We start from the raw sequence: 22,824 nt of genomic DNA, 5'->3' as shown, positions 1-22,824 counted from the left end.
TAGAAAAAGGTACCCGATTTAGAGCTTTTAAATATGCCACTAATGAGTCCCAAATCTAACTCTGGGGTTACTCCTCTGTTATATTTACAATATATGAGATGATGGGATTTATAGAGTCAGCTTTGACAGTTTCTTACATACTTATTTGGCCAAGGAGATGTATCAAATTTAGATTTCTCACTTCAAGACTAAAGCAGTTGTAATCCATATCAGGCTGTTAGAGAATAAGATATAAAAAGATGTTTAATGTGTTATATCTTTAGTTTTTAGAAGCCATTTTAATGTATTTTTTACAGAATTTTTCTCTCCGAGATTGTTCTATAGATTTGTTTGTGATGATAATTCATATTAGATTATTTAATTTTTTACATCTGAAGGAAAAATAACAGTAATTATGTTTTAATATTTGCTTTTATTAAAATTTAAAAGATTGCTTTTGTCATTTAGAACACTCAAATGAATAAAATCAAATTCTATTGGCTAGAATACTAGAACCTATCTGTAAGCTCAAATTTAAACATAATTACTTCGATAGTCGTTACTATCTATTTCTTCTTACTTATAGATATTGAAGAGTTTAAGTGATGCCTCTGTCCATGTTAAAACACAATTATTTTCTCCCTCACTCCCTGAAAAATGCAATCAGTTATGTAACTGTACTTCTTTAAGAATGCATTCATTAAAACACTGGAAGATAGTAGATGATACTTCTCCCTTCTTTCTTTAGTCCTCTCTCTTCTCCTTCCCTCTTTCCATGCTTTCTTCCTTTCTTTTCTCTCTCTCTCTCTCTCTCTCTCTCTCTCTCTCTCTCTCTCTCTCTCTCTCTCTCTCTCTCTCTCTCTCTCTCTCTGTCTCATTTAGTTAGTTAATTTTTGGCTCCTCAACCACAATGAAATAAGTACTTATTTTGATCAGGCTCTATGTTAGTCACCATTCTGGTTATCTTTGGAATCATTTTGTTTCAGATTCTGACAGCAATAAATTATCTAAAACTTTTTTTTCTTGTAACAAGAAAGTTGCCTTGCTATGGTGAAGTTGTGAGGGAGCACTTTTAAAATAAAGAAATAAATAATTAGAATCTATGAATATAACATGAAAACATGTGTTTGTTCCAATATGCAGGTAGAGTGTAAAAGAAACATCCATATTCTCCATGCTATATTTAGCACTTTCTAGCCAGACAATCTAATCATGATTTACAATTGTTTGTTCAAAGGTAAAAGAGGTGATTATATCTAACTCACAGAATATCAATCAATGAAAAATAAAATTATGCCATAGTACAAAATCAGAAAAATAACAGATACTCCATTAAAGAAGATGAAAACTTTTCATCATGGAAATTAAAGTTTAGAAGAATATCTAAGCACAAGTGATTTTATTTTCCTCCTCAGTAAATCTCCAGTTCTGAAGGACAGTCCAGTTGATTAGGATGACATCAGATGCTAAATGGCTAAATGATATGAAACTCTCAGTGAAACATGTCACTGAAATTCTACAGATATAAAATAGTATGGTCTTTCCCTGAAAGTCAAATAGATTCATTCATTTCCCAAACCAGTCTTACTGGTTAAAAAAATGAAAAAAAATGAAAAAGATGCTAGGTGCCAGTTTCTCATAACTGTAAGTATAACTATTCAGAAAAATGAGATTTGGAAAATTACAATTTGAGGCCAGTCTTGGCAGAAAAGTCTAAAAGTCTCCATCTAAAATAAACAGCAAAAAAACATGTCTAGAGATCTGGCTCAAGTGGTAGGATTACCTGCAAGCCAAGCAAACTGAGCAAGCTTGCTCACATCAACTTATAATCTGATATTTTCACAAGAAAGGTCAGTATAACTACCATTGTGGCACAATTTTTCAGAGGACAGAGTCAAGAAACAAATATTTTTTAATAAACAAAGGGGTTCCATTTCAACATATTAGATTCCTAATATCATGCATCTTGAACAGTGTCTTCGCTTCCAGCATTCTCTCCCAGCATGCCAGCCTCACCAGCTTCCTCAAGTCACTCAGTTCCATTTTAACAATGTACACTGAATATTATGATTAAGAAGCTGAAATCCATTTGGTGTGAGGAGGGTGGGTCTTAAGGTGAATGGGTGGGAAGAATGGTGGCAAACACAGTCCTAGCATTCAATGTTCAAACACTTTTTAAAAATGCTTAACATGGGCATATAGCATATGTTTAAGTAATTCCACGTTGTTAAGTTCTTAATTTAATTTATTTTACATGAACACTCCAAAGGAAATCAAAGTATATTTCAATTATACCATGCCTTCATGAAGAAGGAAATGCCCTTTTAGTCACACTACAGTGAGACTCACTATTACTGCCATTTGGAAAGTGGTGCATGTAATGTAAAAGAAGAATAACATTGTGAAAAACATAATGAGTAATGTCTGTTGGTAACCATAGAGTATGTAAATGTGGTGCCAATGAATTATCCCCTAAAGGATGCCAAACTCTCTGCCATATGTTGTCTTTCACTGTAAGGAATTTGCTGCCAATTTCACTTATTCTGCATTCTATGCTCCAAAACCTCAACTAAGAAAAAAAAAAAAAAAGAAAGGTCCAATGGTATCTCAAGGGGTTTTCATTGGAATGGGAGCCAAAAATCACAGATCTGCCTCACAGGATCCCTTTTGAGCTTGGCTGGAGAAACCATCATGGAAATAAATTCAGATCTTTATAGTGGGCTGAATGCCAGAACTTCCCCCAGAGCAATCAAAAATCCACCTGGGACCCTAGATCAGAACTATTTGGAATCCACAGAGAAGAGAAGGGGGGAGGGGTGCAGGGGGAAAGCCTTGGGTCTCCTTGTGAACCAATGTTTCCAGCTCAGAAGCAGTCCCAAGATGCCTATAATTTTCCTAGGGCAGGGAGGACAACAGTGGTAAAGATTTGGGAGCTTAAACAAAGCTGGTGAAGAATAAATGAAAAGGCAACTTGCTGGGAGTTCCTGTCAAAATTGAATCATTGTTTTTCCTTGCTCTTCTACGTTTTCCACAGTTCTCTTCTCCACAATCTTTTAATCAGCATGCTTTTGCACAGCCCAATATCTCACTCACTATTTTACGTTAAAAATTCAAGAATTTTTAAGACTTAGAGAAGCATGTCCACTGGGGTGGGGGGAGGAGAGATGGGAAGGGATAGGAAGGGGAAACAAAGGAGGAGGCTACAATGCTTGATAAGAAATGTACTCATTACCTTGCTCATGTAATTGTAACCTCTCTGTACGATATTTTCACAATAAAAAATTTAAAAAAGCAAAGAAAAGCATGTCCAAAATACTATTACTTCAATATACTTGCTGTCTAGAAAGGCAGGAAAAGCAAGTGTTAGAGCCTTACTTACTTTTAGTAACAACTCCCTCCAGTCGAATGATATTGGGATGGTCAAACTGTCCCATAATGCTTGCTTCTCCCAGGAAATCCCGCCTCTGTTTCTCCGTGTAGCCTACTTTCAGGGTTTTGATGGCCACTGAAATCTCTTTTTTGGAAGGGAGTTTTAAGCGACCACTGCATACTTCTCCAAATTCACCTGGTGGAATGCAGGAAAGCAACAGAATGCAAATAATTACATAGCACATCTATCCTAGCCTGGATAGGGAGCAAATACTTGAAAGAGCAAGCAGTTATAGTTTTTCATAGGCCTCCAAGTTACTACAGAAGATGAGAAAATGAGACTGTCTGGAAAAGCCCAAGATATTCACAACATAGTGGAAAACAGACCTTGTGAGAGTGCCCGTGGAATCTTAAATATGACACTACGAAAACTGTAACATGAGAAAATAAGAAGAAAGCTAAAAGCTGCATGCATCAGACTTTTCACCCTTTCTTGTAATAGCTAACATCATTTCAGGGTAACAAACAGGCTGGCACAGATATTATGACTTGAATATTGTGCTGAATTTCAGATGTTTTTAACTATTCTATTTTTACTGTGAGGACCAATGGGGCTATACACTCAAACTCTCAGAAAATGAGAAAGGAAACATCTGCTATCAATTCCATTTATTGGAGTATTGGTTTGTTGCATTATTGGCATGCTAGCTATAAAGTTTTCTGGGCTTCTGGGAGAAGACCAATTGCATAAGAGTATCAAATTAAATAGCCTGTCTTGTCTAAAAGTTATTATGGAAACATTTTCTTATGTTTAATGTCCTACATGAAAATCTTATTTCCAAAATATGTGTGATTAATCCAGAAGTTGGATGCTAAGTGTTGTTTACTATTAAGTAATTGAGTCCAATCAATGTATAAAATGATTTAGACTAATCACTATTTTTATGTACATTACTATTAAAGAGCTTTACTTACCACCCTCATCAGATTTTGACCTGGCTTAGAACAGAGACTATATCTATTTATCTATTTCTCTATTTCTCTACACATACACACACACACACACACACACACACACACAAATTTTAGTATTGAACAAGGTTTTAAATTGAACAAGAATGTTTTCCGGAAATATTCTAGGATTAAGTACAGATGGGAAGGAGAAACAAAGGAGGAGGCTACAATGCTTGATAAGAAATGTACTCATTATCTTGCCCATGTAATTGCAACCACTCTATACGGTATTTTCACAATAAAAAATAAATAAAAATTAAAAAAAACCTATAAAAATAAAAAATCATTTGCTTCTCTATGGAATAGAATAATATTCTTGAGCTAATGTCCCTGTGATTTAGAAAAGTCAGTTTTAATATTTTGTTTCAGCAGAGAGAAGTGAGATGATTCTCTAACTCACCACCTCCCACCCCCAACCATCCCCAAGTAAATGAGTTGAGCCAGAAAAGTAGCAGATTGCCCTGCTAGAGCTTCTTGCTCTAGGACAACAACTCACTTGTATCTCTCTAGGAAGCTCTACCCTCCCCTCGACATGACCCTTCAACAGGATTCCAGTTTTCTTCTTGCAAAGCAATGATATATACTGTAATTTGGAAAAGTCACTTAAAGTCCAAAAGCAGAAGCACATGTAATTATTTAACAAATACTCATCAATTGGCAACAATTGAACAGACACTGAGAAAAATAAAGCAATGTAATGGTAAAAAAAAATTAGTTTTTTTTTTTTTTTGACAAAGAAGGGAAAGGATAGCAATCCTTACAGTTATAATGTCCTAAGGATTATAGACAAAATGAGGGAGAGGGCCTGAGAACCATCTCTGGTTTTGTTAAATCCAAGGCAGAATGTATAACTACAGACAAGCACTATTAGGAGAAGGAGATGTTATGATGAAAAATTAGAATTGTAAGCAAGAGTAAGAGTTTCTTGCCTTATCCAGAGTTATCTGAACATTGCCAGAGAGCTCCAGTTCGCTTTGTATAAACATTACGTTTGAGTAAACCATACAGAGGTATTCATAATGAACTTTCATTTCCTGAAAGTTCTGCCATTCTCATGAGTCAACATGGTATAAAGGATCATGTTTTAAATTCAGATGCCATCACCACTTAGCGACATATCACTTGTCAGTTTATAGAAGAGACAGTACAGAGCTGTGGTGGAGAACATCAATCCCAGAGCCAAATAGCTTAGGGCTTATTCTTGCTCTGTTACTTATTGGGTTTGTGGTTTTTATGTATCTTCACCTTTCTGTGCCTCCATTTCTTTATCTATACCATAGGTGTGACAATTGTGCTTATCTGATAAGACTGTTGTACAGTTAATTAATGTATGTGAGGTACTAGATCCAGGGTCAAATGCATGACAAGTAGCATTTATATGTTGGTACTATTTATTCCCTGAATTTAGACCCACTTTGGAAGGGTAAATTATCTATCCACACTCATGTTTCTTTTCAGATCAAATTGACAAATGAATATAAACATCTTTGGAAACTACAAGATTCTATATGACTATAAGAGAAGTTGCCAAATTCCATATTAAAATAAGAGATGTTAATGTGATGGTAATGATAGCAAGATTCATATCTTACTGAGTAAGTATTTCCAAAGAAAACATTTTCTAAGAGGACTGTTCTAGAAAGATTAAGGATAAGATTTCACATTTTAAGTAAGCCAATTAGAGATTATTTTCTTTATTTTAAGTGGGATTCATGGACAAATTTACAGAATTCATGAAAAGCAGAGTGATCATGTCTCCCTGAACCCTTCTCATACTTCAGTACCTATTGAGCAAGGCTTATTTGTCAGCATCAATCTCTTCGCAAGAATCATCTCATTTAATGCCTACAAAAATCTTACAAATGATGTACCATTGTGATGGTCAGTGTTCAGCACGGGCTTTGAGAGTGGAAAATAAAGGATTCTAGCTATGGTTTCTTGCTTTGATATGACAATGGATGTTCAAATACTTAGCTCCTTTTTTTTCCATCCACTGAGATAGACATACAAATATCTATTTTAAAAGCTAATGAAATTAAATAAGAAGTGAATGCTTAGCATACTTTGAAACTTGGAAATAAGTTTTTACAAGTTTTAAATTTGAAAAAAATACAGTGGTTTTCCAAAATTACACTAGAATTTTTTATTCATTTTGCAGTCCCACCAATAGAAGTATACTAATTGGAGATGATAATTCATGGCTCAACATTAAGTTTATAAATTGCAATAGGTATAATTTTTTCTTAGGATCTTTTAGGTAAATGAGGATTTCTGGAACATTTATCCAAATACATTGTCTGACATGAAATTAGAGAATTGCAATACATACAATCACATGTATAACATATATACTCTTTCTGCAAATTCAAAAAACTAAAAGTATTTTTCCTGGTGAACAAGATTAGACTAAGAATAGTCTTTTATTTAGAACTTTTAGTATTGGACTATGATGGATAAGTTTAAATTCTTTTTTTATTAAGAATGGTGTATAAAAAAAGTAAATGGATTGTTAACAAGCAAATTTCATGTTAGAGGGTGGTGACATGGATTAGTTATATAGCACTTGTCTAGCAAGACCCTGGCTTCCATCTTAATACCATGACAGATAAAAAAAATAAATATTATTAAATTAAAACAATTATGCAATGTTAGCTTATGTGATTGTTACTGAACAATTTTAAGAAATGTGTCTATACACCATCATTATATCTGTATATTATTTCACTTGTTTATGTGTATGTATTTATGTGTATGTGTATGTGTATGTGTGTGGTATCTTTTAATGTCTTGATTCTATGTTGTATTCTTGGTGGTGACAAACATTCTAATCAAGAAATTCTTATACTGTGTGTACATAATATATTGAATTTTTCCAGGAGAAATGTCATCAACTAATCAAATAACTATTTAAAAATAAAATAAGCACAGCATCATTGTTCTTAAAATGATAGTCAAGAGTGTTGGCTTACATATCTCTCAATATGAGGTTAGGCTTCATTGTTTAGTTATATGTTTTAAGAAAGAAAAGGCAAAGGGGTTCTAGTCTAATCTTTCATGAACATTCGGGTTTACTGTGCCTCACAACTCTATGTTCTGGCTAACTAGCTATGTCAATGTCTCCATAGAAAGCCTTTTTACCAGTGCAGAGAGCCTCAGATTTCAAGGTCATGATGATTGCTATTTGACCTTCTGGACCTAGGTTGTGGATAAGTGAGCTATTCTTCCTCTCATTGGGCTCCAGATTAGTGTGCAAAGATCAGGTGCTGCTTGTGCTACTGAAAATTCCATGCTGGAAAGCAGTGTACTCTGTGGATCAACATTAAAACCAAGCCAAATATAAACCTTCCAGGTCACAGAGCTGTTCACAAAACAAGGCTAACCCAATAAACAGGATACTCAGCATACATTTGTTCCGGTACTAGATTACCACAAATATGTGGTGACATACACATGTTCAAGTCTTGCTTTGTGCAAAACAGAATATCTATATTAGTATCCTCTATGAATACTAGTTTCATAATTATTGCCATCTGGATACTTGAATTTTTAGGAACATAAGGTACTTGGAACAATTGTAGAAAGTTTAGAAAAATATATCATTGGGATAAAACAAATTAGTCAAATTTTCTTTCTTGAATACTTTAGATACTGCTTTTATCTACAGAAAAAAATAGTGACAAATGCATGCATGTTTGTATAAAGAAGCCTTAGTCATGAATACATAAATATGGCACTTGGAGAAAATATGGTCAGACAAGTTATTAATAATCCAGTAAGTAAATTTCCCTATTCACTCTATTTCCTATATCAACATAAAAATTGTTAGTTGTTTTGAAGGCAGTAGCTAAGAGTGAGATTATTATCTCTGTAGTATTATGCATAGTTCAATTTTATTTTTCAATAGTAGTTCTGATATGCATGTTTCCACATATTATGGATACCCAATGCTTATTTGTAAGTGTACAAAACATTTTTATTTAATACTTACCTAAAGTTTTATTGAGAAATGTAACTTATTTTAGCAATAACTCCATGTTTATTCATGAATTTATGGTGGAATAAATTAATTAATTAAAATATTTTAGGTTATTTATGATACCCTGTCAAAATAGTTGTAATGAAATTGGAGTGTCATATATAACATTTTTATTGTTCTTTGAATTTCAAAGAGGGTATTAAAATTCAAATGAAGATTTTCAATTACTGGTCTAGTTTAAATTGAGACATTATTGTATCCCTACTTATTCAAATAAGTTTTTGACAGGGGATCAGCATAGCTATGGGAAGATTGAGCATTAACTGAGACTACTTCTGAAACCTAATAAATAAAAAGCAGTCATTGTTTCAATTTGTAAGTCTGTCACCTTTAAAATCATTAAATTCCATTAAATACCCCATTTACTGCTCATCTTTAATTATGAAATTAGAAAAATGTCACCCAAGCTTCAGAATACAGAGCAACCTCAGGTAGTATTTTTAGTCATAGTTGTAAACATGCAATTAGCATACTACTATTGCTAGGTTAATGAGTTACCTGCTCCCACCACTTTGTCAATGGATATGTTGCTGGCATCCAACTCCTTAGCAAACTCATGCACTGCTTGTGTAGGGTCTTCATAGGTATGTGGGTCGACATAGGTCCGAAGTCCCGGGAGTTTTACTGATTAAAGGAAGGAACAAAGGCATTATTTATAAGGCTTTTATTGAGAAAATATTTAGGATAATTTTGCCTGAAATATTCTAATCCAATAAGCTACATCAATTTTTATTTTATGATATCACAGAAACAGACAGAGATGTTGGCTTAAGTGTTGAAAAATGTTTTTTAAAGCTGTCCATAATGACAAACAAAAGAAAACAGAGTGCTTTGACTCCGAGGAGTTTGATCCATTTGGAGGTGATTCTGGTGCAGGGTGATATATAAGGATCTAGCTTTAGTTTTATATAAGTGATTAGCCAATTTTTCTGGCACCATATACTGAAGAGGCTGTCTTTCTTCCACTCTATTTTTTTTAGCTCCCTTATCAAAGATTAGATGGCTATAGCTCTGCGGGTTCATTTCTGGGTTTTCTATTCTATTCCACTGGTCCTGAGGTCTGTTCTTGGTCAGTACCAAGCTGTTTTGATTACTATGGCTTTGTATTAGAGTTTGAAACTTGATATTGATATTCCTCCATCACTGTTCTTTTGGTTAAGGGTCGTTTTTGCTACTCAGGATCTTTTATTGTTCCATATGAATTTTTGAATTGCCTCTCTATTTCCTTGAAGAATGAGGTTGGAATATTTCTGCATGGTATTTTCGCAATTTAAAAAAAGTGTATAAAAATAAAAAACAAAAAACTGATATATCTTATTGTAGACTTTAGGAATGAAGATGCTTTTGAAATGATCAAGCAGTATAATTACTATTAATACATAATGGTAATGTCATGTTATTGTATAACCAATATAATAACCACATACTTATTATAATAACCACATATGCAACATCTGACAATAAATAAATTTTGAGATATGTTTTAAACATTTCCTTCTCTTATTATTATTTTATTTTACCCATTTATATAATTTTTTATTTTCTTTAAGTATTTGAACCAAGGAGTTAGAGGAAGTGTGGGCAAATAATATTCAATGTAAGACAGGCGCTGCTGGCTCTTGCTTGTAATCCTAGCTACTCAGGAGTCTGAGATCTGAGGATCGCTGTCCAAAGCCAGCCCAGGCAGGAAAGTCCGTGAAACTCTTATCTCCAATAAACCACCAGAAAACCAGAAGTGATGCTATAGCTTAAGTGGTAGAACGCTAGTCTTGAGCTGAAGAGCTGAGAGACAGCACTCAGGCCCAGAGTTCAAGCCCCATGAAGGCCCACCCCCCAAAAAGTATATATATATATATATATATATATATACATATAATATTTAATGTACATATGTGAAAACAAAACTAGATATTTAAGGGTAGATGTCTTCAGGAGAGATGAGGAAGAAGAATTGAAGCAGTTGCCTTGAACTGAAAGAATTTCATAAGGCAGAATAGTCTATAATTATGAATAAATCGAAAAAAAAAAGACCTATCTTCTATCTGAAGCTACCTGAACACAGATCTAATTCATTACACATACTTATGATCTCTGTTCACTAATATACTATCAAGCAACTAAATTTTTCTTTTTTTTAAGTTAATTAAAGTAATATTCATAATTGTACTTACAAGCTTAATAATAATAGTAAGAACTTAAAATCCAAACATAAATCTCATTTATAATTTCTTAACTATAAATCGTCTTGTAATTTGTTCATTAAGTTATTGTAAAAGTGATCATTTTCATGTTCTGTAATTAAAAACTATGAAAAACAGGGAAATCTTTTGAGTGTGTTTTAATACTTATAAAATTCCTATCATTTGGAATTTTTTTCAAATGAGAGGCAATATGTAATTTGTCTCTCAAAGTTCAAAAAACGTTATCTAAAAGAAAACTCAAGTCTCTTTAAAGAAGACTCAGAAGATTAAATTCCCTAAACATTCTTCAACAGGAACTTTAAAATTTAATTTTTATAGTATATCTACAAATATTATTGGTTATGCTCTCAATCTTAGTAACATTGATAATGTTGCTTTCGTGGGTTTTAACGTTGCTTAATTTAAATATTTTCTTTTATTATGCAAAACTATTGAAGAATACTTTTTCTCTGAACTTAACAAAAATAAAGTCAGACATTACAGTTTCCAATATGACTTCATAACGAAAAAAATTTCTTTGGCACAAAAATAATTGACCACTGTGTTGACTAGTTTCATTTGAGCTAATATTAGAGTTTGTATTTTAAACAGTTGTCCCTGACAGTCTTCAGCACAATGGAAGTTGGCCACTTAAGGATTTCAAGACAACTTCATAAATGCCCTTTTAACAGTTTATTGTAATGCATACTCCTATTAGGGTTTCAGTTATTTCAAGTGAAGAACCTGAGTGAAAATCAATGAGTTATAAAAGAAAAGGTGGTTGGCAGATATGCAAGGTGGAAGCTTTCTGCTACTTTCTGTGCAGCAGCTACTCCTGCAGCTGACTGACAAATCCTTTGAGGACCAGAGGGTGAAGGAGCAGATGGGAAGGGGACAGGAACAAACTACTTCCTGTTGGCCTGCTACTGCCAACAAGCAGCAGGACACCAGCTTGAGGCAGCGTATGCGTAACTTGAAAAGGTAATAACAAATATTAAGTTAACTTCACAGAAATGTGGAAATTTAAAGCCTATTCTTGGCTTTGGGTAGACTGGGATTGGAGAAGTATTTGAGGAAAGTCAATCTGGAGTTTTCCTTGATATCTCAAATATAAGAATAGAAAGTCCTCAGATTGAAGGAAGGGGGAAGCTGTTGGAAACTTTTTTCATTTACCTCTTGGGAGGTAGAGATTTGGGGAATCCTGCTTTGTGGCCAGCTTGGGCAAAAAGCTCCTAAGATTCTTTCCTTAAATAGCTAGGCACAGTACACATCTATTGCATGAGCTGCACAGAGGCTGAGTGTTGGGAAGACAGTGGTTTAGAACAACTCCATGCAAAAATGTTAAATGGGGTATCATGGCCAGTTGCTGCTAGAAGTATGCATAGTAAGACTTCTTTCAGGCTAGCCAGGTCCAAAGGTTACTACCTCAAAAACAGCCAGAGTGAAAAATGGTAAGAAGTGTAGCTCAAGTAGTAGAGTTCCTCTCTAGCAAGCATACAACAACAAGTTTAAACCCCAGTGCCTATTTACTCCATACAGGATGTTTATTTGGAATTTTCCTTCACCTGCAACTCAAGTTCAAACCTATGGTTTCACACATGCTAGGCCACGCAAGCACTCTACTACAACAAATATGCCTAGCCCTATTTAAATTATTAGTATAATTGAGACTTCCAGGTTGAATTTTAAGCCCAGAAGCACCATTTCTTTAGAGTTAACACATTAAGTAGGCATCCCTCTTTCTTTTTTTTTTTAATTTTTTAATTTTTTTTATTTTTGCGTCCGGTCGTGGGGCCTGAACTCTGGGCCTGGGCGCTGTCCCTCAGCAATTCAGCTCAAGGCTAGCGCTCTACCACTTGAGCCACAGCTCCACTTCCGGCTTTTTCTTTTTGCTTATGTGGTGCTGAGGAATGGAACCCAGGGCCTCATGCATGCTCTACCACTGAGCCACCTTCCCAGCCCCTGTATCCCTCTTTCATATATTGATTATTCAATTCTATAAAAGCAGGTGTCAGAGTCTTGTGGACTACAGAGCTCCAATATAGCTATTGTTATACTAGAACCATTTCTAATTATTAATATTAACATACTTTATCTCTAAAGCAAGAAACATACTAAGGAACACTATCATACATTTCTTGCTTTAGTATTAAAAGAAAGACGATAAAAGCAACTACCACCACTGGGAATGTGGCTTTGTGCTAGAGTGCTTGCCTGGCATGTATGAGGCCCTAGGTTTAACTCCTCAGTACCATAGAAACAAAAATAACAATAAAAAAGTAACCATTACAAAGTGAATACAATATATTAAGAAGTAGCATCTTCTTGGAATCTTTTTGTAAGGCCAATTTAATTATATTTACATGAAAACTTGAATCAGATGAATGATGCAATAATATATTTTGATTTGCTTCTACTTATTAATAGTAAGATAAAGAGATCTAGAATTCCTCTTTAAGGAAAAAAAAAAAGACAGATTAACTGTAAGATAAAGTTAAGTTGTGGTGAATGATTAGAATGATTTACTTTGCTAAAAAATCCCTAAGAGGATATTTGCTGACACTTGAATTAACAAAGAGTATGAAACCAACAGTCAGGAACAGTGTCTTCAATACTTTCCATAGGCACTGGCTTTAAAATTTCAAATGTGCTTTAGAATTTAGAGTTAACCTTGTTACTAAATACTAAACTTAGAACATCATCCCCTTCAAAAAATATCAATACTAAACTTAGTACATCATCCCCCTCAAAATATCAAATTCTCTTCTGTTAATTAAAGTATGGAAAACGGCTTTTCCACCACATGACTTTTTTGGAGAAAATTATAAATATCAACACAATGCCCACATCCACCCCACATGAAGGGGTCTATGTGCTGTGAGGCTGTGGCTGCTGATTTTAACTGCTTACCCAGAGGTTCTGGGAATCAGGAGATTCAGGCTGCAAGGCGCATAATCCCTTCACACCAATAATTAAGGGCAACATGCAGAGTCACTGGGCTCTGTCATGGAACCCAGATAATAAACACATGCACACGTGTTAAGCTGAACTACTTTACAGCTCGTTCTGTGCAAACACAATAATTTACATTTCCATTTTACCAGCATGAGTTGCCCTAAGGAGAGTAAAACAAAAATGTAAAAAAGGTCCAGCTACAGAGGGCAAAGGGACAGGATCTTACGAGGTAAAACACATTTCTTTCCTTTTGAAGCAATATTATAGGATTTGTAACAAGGCTAGAGGGAATACTTCATAGCTCGAGCTTTTTAAAGTAGTACCAAATACATAGGCTGAAATAAACCAGCTGTAGTATTGAGAGGCTGCAAGTTTATGACATGCATATAAGTTACTTTATGGTTTTGAAGCTAGGATTAAAATGTATGGCCTTTTGTTTATTTATCTACCAAAAATGCTGCACACTGAACACATATTAAGGTTTCAACGAACTCTACCATAAACAAACAGTAAAACAGCTGGGCGGAGTGGCTTTAAAAACCTAATTAGAATCAGCACACAGAAATTTATCAAAAGTCCATATTCATAAAATGTACAGCTCCTCCAAACGTAACTAAGTCAATATGATCTCATCATTGAGTAGACAATATTTAATTTTTCCATCTTAAACTGAAAAGGATTGAAGCCAATAAAGGCAATATGTATAAGGATTGTAACACATTTGCTTGGAAGCATGAAAGAAGAGCAGATATATCTATTCTTTTGTGTTTTTGTAGAACTTACGAGTTTAAAAAAATCCAGATTGATGTGAAATTATTAAAAAGGTAGAAGTTTGGATTTTCTCAAAATGAGTTAGTTAATAATGATTCTATCAATGGGGCAGAAAAACAAGAGCTGAGTCTGAAAATGGATGCATTGTTTGCGTATCATACTAACTTAAAATTTTGAAAGGCTTTCCTTTTGTATGTGTTCTGAAAATTAGTGAAAAGTAATCGAGTTTTTTTTTTTACTTTAGTTTTAACCCCAGGTATAGATGGTAGATCCAAATATAATAACTGATAAGAATGACGATCTGAAAACAATTTTAGAAGGCAAGAAGAATAAATGCCAAAGACAGTAATGCGTATAAGCCTCCATTAGTTATAAGGAGACACGTTAGAGCTTCTGAGCATGAGTAGGGTCTTTGTACTAATTTCTGTGAGAACATGCTATTCCTCTTAAGTCCACTGAACAGTAATTGCTGAACTGAGCTGAGCCACAGTTTAGAAAAACAAAACACATGGAATGATTTGTTTCACTAAGAGGGGGAAAATGTGTCTTTTTGTTAAATGTGAACAGCTTGTTACCTAACAGGGTATTTCTTTTAGAAAATATAAAAAGAGGCCAAATTAGTTGGTATTAAGATGGAAGAAAAAGTACTGGCTTTCCTACTGATTGGATATCAAATGACTCCAAAATAAACAATTTATTCTAAAGACTCTTTCCTGGGTGGTTGACAAAATAGAGTAAGGCATTTTATATAAACACAGGTTGTTTATATTTACTTGACAGGGAAAAGACAAGTGTCCTATTTAGATTTTTAGCAAAGGACTAGTAATAAGGAAATGGAAGATACGCTTTGCATTTCAGCCATGCAAAGCTGACTTTAGTTCCTGCTACTCATCATGGGCATTATTTGAATATAAACAACAGGTTCCTCTTTGCTTGAACTTCAATATGCTGAACTGCAGCCATGTAAAAATCTACTTAATGCAGAGCCATGCATTTTCTTCTCCTAAAATAAATTTAGTTTACTCATCTTTTTCCTGTAAAAAAAAAGCTACTCTTGAATCATCTTCATCAAGAAGTAAGTTATCGAATATAAATCAACTGCTGATGAAACTGAAAATGTTCAAAGTTCAGAAACTCACAGTGTCCATTCCCAAACTGAAGTCTCTTTTCATCTGTACCATGCTTTGACTTGTTAAAGCCACAGAACCTAAAGATAAATCAAAGGGAAAGTACATATAAGGAGAGTATAATTAAAATAATAGTTAGGTTCAGAATATGCAAAACACAAAAATTAGACTTTTTTCACAATAAAATGCTTTGGGGAAAGCTTGTTGACTTCATATTTTTCGGGGATCCCTGGAGAATTGCCTAATGAGATATGTAGTCTGGCCTCCCTCCTGTGCAGACCCCGCCAGGTTGGGTTTTACAATGGCCTTAGAATGTGTTTATAGTATGTTTTAACAACTACTGTTGGAATGAATGTAGGGGGTAAAATCTCCATTGGTAACAATTAGTTCTGTGAAGTGTTGTACCAGTGTTTCGGGTAAGAAAATATTAAAGAAACCTGGGATTGTTTGAAGACTGGGGAGATAATTGGAAAAAGAAGGCAGGAATTGGAAAAGAGGGGGAGGGCTTCAAATAGAAATGGCATGGGTTAGAGAACGAAGATTAAGAATTACTAAGGAAAGGAAACAGAGAACAAAAAGTAGAGGGGAAAGAAAGGTAGGAGAAAAAGACATAGAATACAAATAGAGACATTCTTACTTGTGAAAATATTTTGTTGACCACATTCTTCAAAGTTTAAGAGCAATGAAGGCCAGCCAGGCAAGCAGCAATGAAAAGGAATAGGAGGCAGACAGTGAACTCACCTTCCAATCAAAACATAGATCACAACTGTCAGGAGAATAATTGCTACTGCCGCTGAAATAGCAATCATCACCACTTGGCTATTTTCACCAGAGATGGAGAAAGCTGTGAGATTGGAGAAAAAAAAAGAAAAAGAAGAAGAAGAAGAAGGAAAAGAGAATCATTACCTAGTGTGATTTAACATTTTTATGAAATAACTTGGAAATGAAGTGTTATATCCTCCTTTTAACAGAATTGTGGAATTGTGTCTTGTTATGTAATACTGTGTTGTAAGTATTCTTTATTTAGTGCAAAACAAGATGTTTTCCATAATTTGGTTTGAAATTTCTACTTAATAAATGAAATGATCGCTTATAAATCAAATAGTTTCAGCATCATCAGTTTACATTATTACTCAATTATTTATGGTGAAACTATACAGGACTGTTTTTTTTTTCCTCTCCCCAAAACTCTTGGATGAATCAGAAATTCTAGCAAAAGAAAGAGAATGGGTAAAGGTTTCCCAATATGAAATTATAAATGATTCCAAATTATGATACCACCAGTATTGGTGGTTATTTTTAAAATTGATGTTTTATTTGCAAAGTAACTGAAATAAGATGGGCACATAGACAATACTTTCTGTTTCTATTTATTTAAAGATTCACCCTTGTGGAAGAAAACAGGATATTCATGATTGCCAAAAACTGGAAACAAGATATTGGAATACCCACCAAAATGACCAAATTATCTAAAGATCCAGTTAGATATGAGTAAGTTCAACAGATTTGCTGAATAGCAGTGTATTTGGCAAGATTTTAATTTTTCTCACTACAGTGATGTAGGATATATATTAATTAGATTGCTAAAAATCATATTACAGTGTATGTATTTTTGTAAATGTAACATTGGGATAATTACGTTTAATTGTTATTAATTTAAAAGATAAATTAAAATATTTGTCTTATGCATTTCAACAAATATACCACCAACAAGCTCTCTTGGTATTTATTGGTACAATGGCTCTATTATTTATTCACTCACTCTTTCGTTCATTTATTCACCTAGAATAGCAATCAGCAAAAATGTCCCAGAGAGCTGAGTCTGGCTTGACACCACATTTTAAAAATAGGTTGTGAATATAGGAAGGTTCTTTTTCACAAATAACAAAAAGTAAGTGAGAAAATTTTGATATGTGATACTTCTATGGCATTCAGAGTTTATTGGAATACAGACACAGCCATTCTTTGTTTTTATAACTAATTCAATCCTAGAGTGAGCAGTAGCAACACAGACTGTCTCTCTATATAAATATATACATATGTATGTCCATATATACATATATATGTTCAAACAATATGTACAGACATTAAAATATTTATCTGGTCCATTACGGACAGTTTATGTAGCCTTGAGCAAGTCAATGCTTCTGAAACTTCAATGTGCAATATTTGCCAATATTTGCAGATTCAGTCAGTCTTAAATTAGGGCTGTGACTATACGTTCTTATGAGTACTCAGTTGATGTTGACTATGCAGATTGCAGAGTAACAAAAAATCTAGATATCATCTCTATAATTATAGTCTAACAAATAGGCAAGCTCCTTATTCTTTACCTCTGTTGATCATTCCACACCCAATTAATCACCAAGCCCCTCTTAAAAAATCTAAAAGATTTAAAATCACAGTTTTTAAAGCATCTGAAAAACAAATTCAGAGGTGTGACAGGATAGCACACCATAATATAAACTGCTGGAAGCACTTTATTCAGTGCTACTCGCAATGGTTTACAACACTGTGGTGGGACACTGCCCACTCAAGATGTCCCTGCTGAAGAGTGTAGTGAGAAACACACGGCCACTAGCTGCTGCACATTCAGAATCCATCTGGGACTTCAACCAGAGGCTATGTCACTGGTTACTAAACAAGACAGGGACAGGGGTTCTGGCATCTGATGATTCATACCAATGCATGGCTCCCCATGTTGTCAATCTGCACTATACATTATAGTTTTATCACATAGCTACATAATTCGTTCATTTTCTATGGAAAAGATGATCTGGATTATTACATTTTTTTTGGTCATCAGCAGATATTAACCAGTTTTCAGCCTATAAGTGGTTTGTTCAAGTACTCCTGAATACCTAAATTCATACACACACCCACACACACACCTACACACACACACACACACACCCCACACATATCACATTTGTATGAGATGTGCTTCTGTTATAATATTATATATGAATACCATAGTAAGATACTACTTTATGAAATTTTATATTTTAGCAGAGGCCTTGAGTGGTGTGTGTGTGTGTGTGTGTGTGTGTGTGTGTGTGTGTGTGTGTGTGTGTGCGTGGTGTGTGCGTGTGTGTGCCTGTCCTTGGGTTTGAAATCAGGACCTGGGCACTGTTTCTGGCAAAACTGCTCAGGGCTGGTGCTGTACCACTTTTTTTGTTGTTGTTAATTGGAGGTAAGAATATTTCATACTTTCCTGCCCAGGATGGCTTTGAACTGCAATCCTCAGATTACAGCCACTTGAGTAGTATGGATTACAGGCATGAGCCACTGGGGCCCTACTGTTGTTGAGAACTTTCAAAATATAAAGTAAGCATACTTGAAGAAAGGGTAAAAAAGAAGTTACTGGAATTTTGTTTTCTAATTTGAGACCAATTTGAATCAAATTTAGAATCAAATGAAAAGGCTACTTGCCTGAGTAAATTGATAAAATATAATTTCAAGTCATTTTCTTTAGTTCCTACATGGTTCAATATGTTAAAGATTAAAACAATATCAACTTCCTCATATATCAACAAGTTTCTTTTTTGTAGTCATTGAGTCATGCAACATCTGGCTTTTCAAGCACTAGAGAGGGGTGTTATCACTTTAAAAATAATGTTTCTCCAAATCAATTTATCACTAAGAGAATAACAGATACATTCCAGAAATTAAGATATTGTAAACAGAAAATCCACACAGATGTCTCACAACACACACACACACACACACACACACACACACACACACACACACACACACACACACACAAACACACAGGATGCTATACAGATACTACAGCTTCCAAGTAATACAATCTCAGTGCATCATATTTAAGAGTAAGCATAAATTATCATACACAAAAAGTAATCCTCACTTGTAGATTAAATTGAAATAATACATACAGTCTGGACTAGTTTCAAACTCAAATTTGCGGCTGTTGGTCCCATATCCAGCTGCTGTTCTGGCTCGAATTTGGAACACATAGGTGGTATCCGGTTTGAGGCTACTAATGGTAACATTAGTGCCTCTGGCCCTCAGAATGGTGTAACTTGTCTCTTGCTCCTGCTTTGAGGTAAGATAAAAAGTCATGTTAACATCAAAATTTTGTAATGCAATCAAATGATAACAACACACTGAAAGACGATTCTTCAAGATGTCCCCAAGCAACATACAATGGATGAAAATGTCATGGAATTATAAATAGAGGCATTTTCAAAGATGAAAACATGTACAGAAGTTTCTAAATTGTATAGATACATGCCATACAGATAAGGCAGAAAACATCAGGTTTCATCCTTTCTAGTTACTAATATGTGAGTGAAAATAACTTCTGTTTAACATCAAAGTAGAAAGTTGAATATATATTTCAAGAATAAACTTATAAAGAAGACAATAATCCTTTGAATTAAACCTAATAGAAATGTACTGTCCAATGTCAATTAGAAAACACTTCAGTTAATATTAACATTTTAAATAAAAGGCCAAGTTTTTATATATGGTTCCAATTTTCTCAAATAACTGTACTTGTATTATATCAAATCTCAGTCACTGTACTTAGTAAAGACAAATATATTGTGATCCAAGTCTTGAAATATTTTTGTGTGTACACTGCACACAAAAAGTTGAATCTCTTGTGGAAAATCTTGTTTATAAAAATGGAATTCACATAGAATTTTATTTTTACTAGCATTTATTAAATATGCATATACAAATGCTTTGTAACTAAAGATAGTGACTATAGGTATTGGCTAGTACCTGAATTACTACAGTAAATAATGAAGGAAGTTTAATGCATTTAATATTATATAATTTTTTTTCTCATAAGAAAACAAAACTATTGAGCATGTATCTAAAGTCAATCTCTTTCTTTATCATGATAAGACTTAAGCAGTCAAAGAACTGAAAATTTGCAAAACTAAAATTCTAGTAAAATATTTGAAATATTTTCAAGCCTCATGAGTGTTTAGGAATAATTATATCTGTATGTTAAAATAAGTATTTATATGCTTACATAATAGTGATACCAGATAGTTATATATGTATCAAGCTTAATAATGCAAAGATTTTCATTCTACATTGTTTATCATTGCTTAAAATAATGCTATATGCTATAATTCAATAAGAAAGTTTAAAATTAACTCAGAAAAGTTTGTAAGTTTCTCAAAATTTTGACCATAGTTGTATTTTGGAATCAGTCCCACAGATTGTCAAGTGTTCTTTTACTTCTACTGTCTAATCTGAACCAAAGCGAGTTATTAACTTATTCTTTAGACTCAATAAAATGTGGGTTCTTTTATCTGCAAAGTAGATTTATCATACTTTTAAAAACAGATGATCACATTCACATGTATTACTTTGCCATTGCAGGTGACTGAAATTTAGGGAGAAAATCTTATCTATGTCGTGATTTGGGCATAATTAAATTTATTAGGAGTCATCTTCTCATGAAAAATATGTAAATTTTTAATGAAAAAAATTTATACTTGTAAAGCACATTAATTTTCACAAAGGATATAACTACAAAATGTAAAAGTATGTTTATACAAAATTATGCCTTTGTATACAACTTGAACATACAACAATTTTCATAACTATATCTCATTCTCATGTTGAAATACATAACACATGAGGAAATATAAATCAATTCGAATATAGATCAATCAGGAGTTGAAGCAGAACCTAAGATTTACTAGCAGTAAGTTTGCAGGAAATTTATCTGTCAATAATTCTCTATTTTTTATTAATATGAAAGCCTATTTACTTACTTTCATAAGATTATTATGTTGCTATTATTTAACTATTACATGTAGATGTAGTCTGTAAATGAAAACATATTTTCAATGTACAACTTTTTATTTACTTTCAAATACTTCGTAAACTGACGTAGATTTACAAAACGTTTGCTAACCAGTAACTCTGAAGTCCTCCAGCCTAAATGATCAAATTGTAAGACATTTTGCTTTTAAACTTTCCTCTAGTTTATAACCAGACAGAACTGAGTGCTAAGAGTGATAAATCTGCACTTCCTAAATTCCACATATAAATAGCCAAGTATTCACTTTTTTAATAGTGATATTTTATACTAAGAAGTAAATTTACATATCCAGCTTTTAAATTTTCCACTAGAGTGTCACGGAAGCTTTCAATGCCAGTTCAATAATACCTTGTTTTTGTTATTAACGCCCAATAATACCTTGTTTTTGTTATTAACGCCAATGTTCTTGTCTGCATTAAATAAAATCTACCTGAATGTGGAAGTCAAAAAAATGATACTTGAGTCAGTGATCTAAAACATAGTTCATGAAAACACCAAGGATTCTAGGTAAAATTATCAGTGGAGCATGGCCATATGAAAGGCCACAAATATTCTGCCTAATTTCTAAATTAACTGACTTAAATTTGGTAGTGACATTGTTCAAGTTGCTTAATGCTATAGAAGATATTTGACAAGTTGATTTCTAAACATCCCTCTCCAATCTGTCACGAGCAGTCACACGAGCAGTGTTCTAAATAGAACTCTATTATTTACCAGCAAGGTCATCCTTTACCTTGCAATGTCACAGCCCAGAAAACAGTGCCTTGCTATATCCAATCAACCTTATATGTTGTCCCACCTTTTCATAGTATTTGACTTCGTAGTCCAGTATGATCCCATTAGGGTGTTCAGGTTCTTGCCAGGATAAAGAGATGCTGTTTCTGGATGTCCGATCTTTTTTAATCGTTGTAACAGGTGAGGGGGCTGTGAAGAGATGAAGGTTGGGGATGCAGTGCATAAGGGCAGAGAGAAGAGAAGAAATAAATGGAGTCAAGCATTGTTCTTATCTTTGGCCAGAAAACCTGATTCCATTTCCAAGGCTCCTGAGTATTAATCTGGCCCCACATCCAGCCTTAGCAGCTGGATTATGGCCTTCATATGTGCAAACCTACAGAAAATGAGCTGAAATTTCTGCTGCTGGTGGACTAGTGGCAAGTGAGCAGATGTTTTTAATCTGCTACTATAATGTAAGCAATGAAACATATTTGATATATTTTAAAAAAGCACAAAATATCAGGACTACCTATTTGTTATAATGTTGTAGTTATTAATGCCAGACTCTTCAGCTCATTGATAGCATTTTCATATGCAGCTCTGCAAGAGGACTGGAATCCATTACGTACAAGAAGTCCCACGATATCCATAGGTAATAATAATATTTAGCATATTGTAAAACAGATACTTTCTAAGACATTTTACAGTATACCTTGACTTTCGACAAAAATCTCTCATGAATAAAAATACAGATCAAGAAAATAACAACCTTCTACTATTTTTCTTAAATATTTAGTAAGAAATACACAAAGATGACTGATATATAAAATGTCATTATCTAGATATATTTTTGGGATATCTCAT

General features: G+C 33.8%; 1 protein-coding gene across 2 annotated transcripts in view; it reads right to left on the bottom strand.

The window, feature by feature from the left end:
• Epha3 (EPH receptor A3) overlaps positions 1-22,824 on the bottom strand; it is a 316,446-nt gene that overhangs the window by 47,264 nt on the left and 246,358 nt on the right. The window contains exons 6-11 of one of the 2 annotated variants that reach the window (XM_042676814.1): positions 22,046-22,170; positions 19,334-19,496; positions 16,173-16,275; positions 15,444-15,511; positions 8,897-9,022; positions 3,359-3,544 (exon numbers count right to left, since the gene is read on the bottom strand). In XM_042676814.1, coding sequence (XP_042532748.1) covers positions 3,359-3,544; positions 8,897-9,022; positions 15,444-15,511; positions 16,173-16,275; positions 19,334-19,496; positions 22,046-22,170 — 771 coding nt within the window. The remainder of the gene's footprint in view (positions 1-3,358; positions 3,545-8,896; positions 9,023-15,443; positions 15,512-16,172; positions 16,276-19,333; positions 19,497-22,045; positions 22,171-22,824) is intronic. The other variant, XM_042676816.1, reaches the window with a different exon arrangement.

The sequence above is a fragment of the Dipodomys spectabilis genome, unplaced genomic scaffold, assembly GCF_019054845.1.
Source record: "Dipodomys spectabilis isolate Male_0828 unplaced genomic scaffold, ASM1905484v1 ptg000032l, whole genome shotgun sequence".
NCBI classification, from domain to species: Eukaryota; Metazoa; Chordata; class Mammalia; order Rodentia; family Heteromyidae; genus Dipodomys; species Dipodomys spectabilis.
Note: the sequence above shows the minus strand (reverse complement) of the source record. Positions and strands in the feature narration are given on the sequence as shown.